The sequence below is a fragment of the Acipenser ruthenus genome, chromosome 11 (genome assembly GCF_902713425.1).
Source record: "Acipenser ruthenus chromosome 11, fAciRut3.2 maternal haplotype, whole genome shotgun sequence".
NCBI lineage: Eukaryota > Metazoa > Chordata > Actinopteri > Acipenseriformes > Acipenseridae > Acipenser > Acipenser ruthenus.
The window spans coordinates 28,718,264-28,725,464 of NC_081199.1; the positions used below are offsets into that span (position 1 = coordinate 28,718,264).

Consider the following 7,201-nt stretch of genomic DNA (forward strand, 5'->3'; position numbering starts at 1 on the left):
CCAGTTTAGTTCAGAAAGTAAAAAATGTAATAAGAGCTGAGACATCTAAGCAGGACAAAATGAGAAAAATCCTGTAGTACACAACTACAAAATCTGTAGCCAGCAAGGTGTTTTGTGCACTTTTGGAGAATTAACTGCATGTTTTGAAAGAATTAGTGGAGAATTACTCTAAAAAACAGGTATACTGTTTGAAAGCCTTCCCATAACATGTATTCATGTAGAAATAATATTATAGGTAATGCCTGTGTCAAAGACCATCTGCTCAAGACATCTGTTTTAAAAGACCAGTCTCCAGATTTTGACATATAGCTCTCATTAGAGTCTATGTGATGTACTGAAGAATTGTGAGATATAAATCTGTTTATCATGTCAAACCATGAACATGCTTCATGAGCTGAACTTTTTGAATGTTTGTAATAATATATATGGATTTTTAGATCACTGTAATGTCTTAAATAATGCTACATGCTTTTTAAAGAATAAATGACTAAATACATGAATTCTTTATTTAGATTTTTTTTTAATCTTTGAGTGAATATACACAAAAGAAGGTGGTTATTGTTTCAGTAAAAAAAATTAGATGTACAAACTGATTTTGGTAATTACTGATTTTATTTTTTTGGAAATTCATATATGGCAAAGAGTTTACAAATAGTACATTCCTGTTAACCACAAAATTACATTTTAAAGTTGCAACAAGCAATTTCAATGTATTTATTTAACCAGGATAAGAACCTGTTGAGTTGACCTCAGTACTGTAAACAACTAATTATCTTGCTTGTACTAATCATTGCCAGAATAATCTGAACTTCCCAGTTTGTTGACTTTAAACATTATCTTCCAACAAGTATTGGGCCTGAATGTTTAATCTACACTTCCCATAATGGCATTTCTGTTCAGTGCCTTGGTACCACATAACAACAGTAATTTAAACAAAATGCTATATTTATTTTAATTAAAATGCAAAACATATAGCCTTTTGCACAAACAGCTTTTAAAACAGGACACATGGCATATGCCTTTATAATATACTATACATTAGATATAGCTTTTATCATTTAGTGTGCAGATGGATTCCTTCCATTGTAAGAGCTTCATCAGTAACTGCTGCCTTGACACTGTTATATCTAGGCCTCCTGTAATTCACTCTCTTGTGGGATGTAGCCCTTCCAGGATGGCCAACGTCTCTGCCTTGTACCATACAGTCTTTGCTAAGCACATTTAACCCAACAAACACATTTTCAGGAGATGCTGGACAAACAGCAGAACCGCTAAGGCCTCTCTTGGGTCTTCCTCTAACAGCTGAGTTCCTGGTGCCTTCTACCGGAGCATGCTTTTCATTATAAGCTCTATTAATGATCCTTACACTTGTGTCTGCAGAAACAGCAGACCACTCGCTAACATGTTCAGTTTGTATGGATCCAGAAGAATAACACTTCTGTTGTCTTAAACTGACTACAGGTGGAGATTCTTGGTAGCCACTTGCTAATCTGTCATCAGAGGTCCCATAATCATGTTTCAAAGGCATTCCATTCAATTGCAGACATTCTAAACCATTCAAAATCATGTCATGTGGAATATGACCAGGTGATTTGCCACTCTGATCTTGTAGTTTATCTTGACCTGGTTGGCTGTAACCTCCAGTAACACCTGTTCTTTTAATTGAAATTCCTATTCCAGGAATAAACAGTTCTTGCTGCAGCTGATCCTCCTGTCTCAAAGGATTTAGCAAAGTCTTCTTGGCTTTTTCCTTGCTTATCATATTATTCCATGTTAAGGTATTGTAGACTACTTGTCCATCCAACGGGCAAGAGTTGCACTCATGCAGCAGCCAATGGTCAATACACTTCTTATGAAACTGATAAAAAAGATTTCAAAGTACATAAATAATGTCTTTGCATATGTGTTTATATAACAAAACAAAGTCATAAATGTAAAACACAACAGATGTATAATTGTCACTTAATAATCAATTGTCACTTAAACACAAATGTAAAAGCACAATGTTTTTAATGTTTAAAAGTATATAATTATTTTACTTAGATCTTTAATGTACAAAAAGTAGAAATCCTTACCTTATGGTGGCAAGGCAGTTGTCTAACATGCTGACCCAGGCTAAATGTCTTCAGGCAAATTCTGCACTGGTGGCCTGGCTCAAGCAGTTTGCTGTTCTGTCTCACCATCAAAAATGGTAGCATCGTGATAATATTTTCAGGTAGACTTTCAGGTGTACTAGCATCACTACAAATTAAAAATGTAAACAAGCTATATCAGTAACATACATTCTTCACTATGCAGCTCCTTCACACAGGCCAGTCAATTAACAACATTTTAATGTCTTGTTTTAAAAATATAGGTCTATTTTTATTTGTAAGTTTCTCTTTTTAAAAAGTTGTCTATGAGCTATTCCACTTTAAGCTTGCCTTTCATGATGTTGTAGTGACTTTTTATTAAGTGAGCATGAATCTGGTAGCATTAATGTAGGCGATAGTGAATGGCTAGAAAGCTGGCTAACTGGTCTCCATCGCTGGATCCTTTTCTGAACATAAAAAAAAAGAAAAAAGTCAAATCAATGCAAGCATTTTTTTCATGGATCATTGTGTGACATGAGCATGATCTTGGTATTACAAAATAGCATAAATACAAGAAAACAAAACAACAAACACCACTATGTGAATATAGGGCAAAATACTTTTTGAATTGAGAAAAAACCTGTTACTCACCAGACGAAATGAAAAGCTGTGATGAGGATGGCATTGCTTTCTAAAACATTCCTCACACAGGTGATAGTCACAACAGACAGTACATCTATTTAGAAAAACAAGAATGTAGAAGGTGATTTTGTGCTTTCAGAACGTGACTAAATCAGACAGATTCAATCCTAAAGTAACCTTTTCCCTCTTGTATTGCAGTACACCTAGGTATGTTCAAGCGCCATCTTCTGGGTAACTCTTGAAAATGTACAAATGTCTGTACAAGATTTGACAAAATATCTTTACTAAAGGCTGTTCTATATTAATATCCCTAATTATCATGTTCACAAAAGTAATCCAGAGCCTATTGTGTCTGTTTGTGTAATGCTCATGTCCTATAGGAACACTAAATACATCACTTAACATAGAAAAGAAGCAATTCATACATACTTGAAGCACTTGCCATTAATTGGGAAAACCCTGCAATTGTTGCATGGAATTCCCAAATGCCTATCTGGTCTCTCCTTCTCTGCTGCTGTTGTAAGTTCAGCTGAGTTCTTCACTTCCTCATACAGAAGCTTCAAGGATGCAAAGTTTTCTCTGCAAAGGGGGCATTTTACCATGGTGTCAAACTTGGATTTGGTCTGGTGATCTGCCCATATCTTCATACATGAGATGTGAACATTATTTCCACAGCCATACCTGTAAAAACAATAAGCACTTAAAAGGTAGAAATATGAAACCAACAGAAAAATTTTAAAAAAAAAAATGCAGTCTCTCTCTCTCTCTCTCTCTCTCTCTCTCTCTCTCTCTCTCTCTCTCTCTCTCTCTCTCTCTCTCTCTCTCTCTCTCTCTCTCAAACATATTGTCCCCCTGGCTGTACAAAATATACATGTAGATCTGTTTGGAACAGGTTTCTCCACTCTATTTACAAAACTTTAACCTAAACACCAATGATGAGCGTTGTTATCAACCTGCAATAAGACACAGGCAGCTTTTTCTTCAATAACTCCTCTTGGCAAATGGGACACACATCTTCAGCATCAATCATCTTCTGTCGAACACATCCATCATCCTCTGTTGTCTTTTGCTTCGACTCTGAAATATTGGCAGCTGGTCGTGGAGTCTGCACACGATGTAGTCCCCAAAGCAATTGGTTGATCTCTCTTTCCACAAGACCCAACTGAAAGCAATCTGTCAGAATATAGATACAAATATTATTATTTGTATTTATTTATTTGGCCTTATAAAGTTAGTGCAAAATAAACTTGGAAAGCAGAGGCACCAAATGCACCACTATGGGCAATAAAGGGCCTTTTAAGTACCTGGATGATACATTTCCATTTATTAACTGCTTAATAGGGGCATTATTTGTTTAAAGGAATGGTTCCACCATTGAGATTAAATTAAAAACAGCAGAATGCTGCACTGTCAACAGCATCACTGCAAATAGTTAGATACTGTAATATACCGTTGACCATGTCTAATTTCTGATAGACAGATAGAGCTGTGGCTTACCTTTTATCAACATTATTAATCTCATTATATAATTAGGCTTTTTAGAAGCTAAAATTACAAGTATCAGTATAACTTACATTCATGTTCTCGTGGTAGTCTGAATTTCTTTAATAAAACCCTTCAGAGAAAAGAAAAAAAAAAAAAAACCTAATTAGTATAAAACATTATATAACTTATATATATGTTGTCCGCAAATTAAGATAAGCGGTAACATAAATAAATAGAATATCTGTTCATTTTTTAAAACTGCAATAGTCATTGTTATTTCAATTATGGGCATGTTTTATATTACTTCAATTACAATTGCACATAAATGATCTTACCAGCATATATGCTTGCAGAGGTCTTTGTCTTTGAAAAACACAGAGCAAGTACAAGAGTGAGGGTCTCCTAAACATACCTTAAAAAAAAAAAAAAAGAAATCATAGTCATTCCACAAAACACTGCACTTGTCCAAAAGATCATTATGACTAGCACAGAAAAGGGTTACATGTACTGTGAGTACGTTCTCTGCAAAAGGCTAATCCAGCTGCTCTGCATTTCTCATAAACAAGGGTGCACCTTGGGATTGTCACAATGCACCTTTTTTAATACCAAATACCAAAACCTATTTAATTAATCAAAACTGATTTTAATAAAGAGTATGAAGTATGTTGAAGTTTTGTGAAAAGAGACCATCTTCGAAGTGGTTATTCATAAGGATTACACATAATCATAGACAAAGTATATTGTATGTTTGGCTGCCCACTTTATTAGGGCTGGATTTGGCATCGCCCAGGTGTGGGCATGTCCTCCCAGTATACCCTGGGTCTCTCGATTACTCTGGAAAGAATGGCATAGTAAAATCATTTTTGCGGATCCAAACATCAGTAATGAACTTGCTCTCTGAACCCGCTGGCTATTTTCAAGACAAAAAGGCACACATCCACCTTGAATGGTATGCGAACAGTGAGGAGCATGACAAACACTTGAGTCATCTTCCATGGCCACCACAATCCCTGGATCACAATCTAATTTAGCATATTTGGGATGAACTTGAACAATACATTTGTCATCACGTTTACCTCTCTGCATCAATTGCGGAAAATATTAATGACAGAAAGGATAGCATCTCTGGAGACAGCCTTTCTAGCATAGCGGAGTCATGTCAAGTTAAGGCTGTAATTAGGGCAAACACGGGCCCAGACCGATAGAAGGTACAGGTCCTAATGAAGTGGACTGCTTACTGTAAACACTTGCCCAAAGATTACTTTACCAAAAACTTATTTTTTTACCTTAAAATTCTTGGTTTCTCCCTCTTCCTTTAGAAGAAATCCAGTGGGACCAAACTCTCGAAGTATAAATATCGTTTTATTTAACGCTTGGTCTTGATGCCAGCTCACTAAATCATTGACATTCCTTCTCCAGCAGGTGTTTCGAAACATAATGGTCAATGTACAAAACAGCCGGTTACCCTGCCAGGAAAAATAGAACAAAAACAATATAAACAACGAACCAAAACTGAAATACAATAACCAAATCTGTATTGTAAGTTTCTCTCTCTCTTTTGGATATAAAAGTAAACATATGGTGACAGGTTTATATGGATGAGTTTTTTGTTTTTGTTGTTGTTTTATGTTAAAATGTTCATTAATATATTAAGAATAGGAAAATGAAAAAACGCTTTGTATGCAATTATACCGAATGAAAAGAAAACATGAAATTATATAGAAGTTAGAAAGAGCCTTTTTCACATGGGAATAATAGAAGGGAAATTTAGAGACAAGTATAATAACACATTACAGTATAGCCCACTGTATATTATATTATATTATATTATATTATATTATATTATATTATATTATATTATATTAATCCCAATTACGCGTATGGATTTGGGTTTATGCTGCTATATATATATATATATATATATATATATATATATATATATAGCAGCATAAACCCAAATCCATACGCGTAATTGGGATTAATATAATATAATATAATATAATATAATATAATATAATATAATATAATATATATATACACACACGTATGCATCGCAGAGATCTACTTATACGCTTTGATAGCTTAATATAGTTGTTGTAGAGTTTTACTTACACTACAGCTTGAAGTCAGTCACGACAGAGCATTCCCAGGTTACTGTTTGCAGCTGTTACCATAGTAACAGTTACATCACTGAAATCCTAGCCAGATGGCCACGTGTTCAACAAGAATTTAGCGTCTGATCATTGACGTTGGTCATAGTTTAATATAGTTCGGCTACAGTTTTTCATGTTGTCTTTTAGTTATTGCTCTGAATAGTTCCTAAATAGTTGTTTGTTTAAAATATGGTAATGCGTTTTATTATTTACTATTCGTTTATATATGTTTATATCTGCTGTGTACTTAAATGTAAAATGATCAATAAAAAAAAGGATATTTCAGGTACTTAAAAAGGTAGAATAATTGATTACAAATCAATTATCAGGACGTTTCGGACTACAAGTCCTTCATCGGCTGAATACAAAAAAACAGTGCTTTAAGAAGTTGATAAAAAACAAACATGTAGTCTTTTGAACAAAATTCCAGAATGTTGATGATGATGATGATTATGATGACCTCAGAATAGAATATTCATTCCAAATGGCTCCAAAGTGCCTAGTTTGAAAATAAGTTCACTTTCCTTTTGTTTCCTGACAGCATTAGTTCCATAGCATTGAACCATCCCACAACTTGTGATGTCTTCTATAGTGTGGTCATTTCTGTTAAAATGTCTGGCGACAGGAAAGGTAGAGGTGTTAATTCGTATACTTCTCAGATGTTCCACGAAGCGCAGCCAAGCGTCGTTTTGTTTCACCAATATATAGCTTGTTACATTTGATGTAGCCAATGCAATATACTATTCCTGTACTAATGCAAGTAAAAGTATCATGGATAGTAAATGAGGATTTTGCTCCCTTAACTTCTGTGTTGCTGTGAATGTATTTACAAGTTGCACAGCGTGACCT

At 34.6% G+C, this 7,201-nt stretch overlaps 1 protein-coding gene across 2 annotated transcripts; it reads right to left on the minus strand.

The window, feature by feature from the left end:
• Positions 1–588: 588 nt before the first annotated feature.
• Positions 589–6,380, minus strand: zswim2 (zinc finger, SWIM-type containing 2). Of its 2 annotated transcripts, XM_034044313.3 has the most exons (10): positions 6,312–6,380; positions 5,486–5,665; positions 4,535–4,611; positions 4,289–4,329; positions 3,668–3,887; positions 3,144–3,395; positions 2,724–2,808; positions 2,424–2,539; positions 2,076–2,241; positions 589–1,858 (listed from the first exon to the last, which is right to left on the minus strand). In XM_034044313.3, exons 2-10 carry the CDS (start codon positions 5,633–5,635, stop codon positions 1,055–1,057), a joined length of 1,911 nt encoding a protein of 636 aa, XP_033900204.3. In that variant the 5' UTR covers positions 5,636–5,665; positions 6,312–6,380; the 3' UTR covers positions 589–1,054. The 2 variants fall into 2 exon arrangements, with proteins under 2 accessions (XP_033900204.3, XP_058889583.1); XM_059033600.1 differs by lacking the exons at positions 589–1,858; positions 2,424–2,539 and having other exon boundaries at positions 2,142–2,241.
• Positions 6,381–7,201: the final 821 nt, after the last annotated feature.

What these genes read in the sequence shown, in the direction of transcription:
- zswim2 (XM_034044313.3), bottom strand. Translation starts at nt 5,635, where the DNA reads ATGTTTCGAAACACCTGCTGGAGAAGGAATGTCAATGATTTAGTGAGC. An exon ending in ATTAATGGCAAGTGCTTCAA is followed by an intron (nt 2,809 to 3,143) that starts GTATGTATGAAT and finishes TTTTCTAAATAG; the next exon opens with ATGTACTGTCTGTTGTGACT. An exon ending in AACTGCCTTGCCACCATAAG is followed by an intron (nt 1,859 to 2,075) that starts GTAAGGATTTCT and finishes CTTTTTTATCAG; the next exon opens with TTTCATAAGAAGTGTATTGA.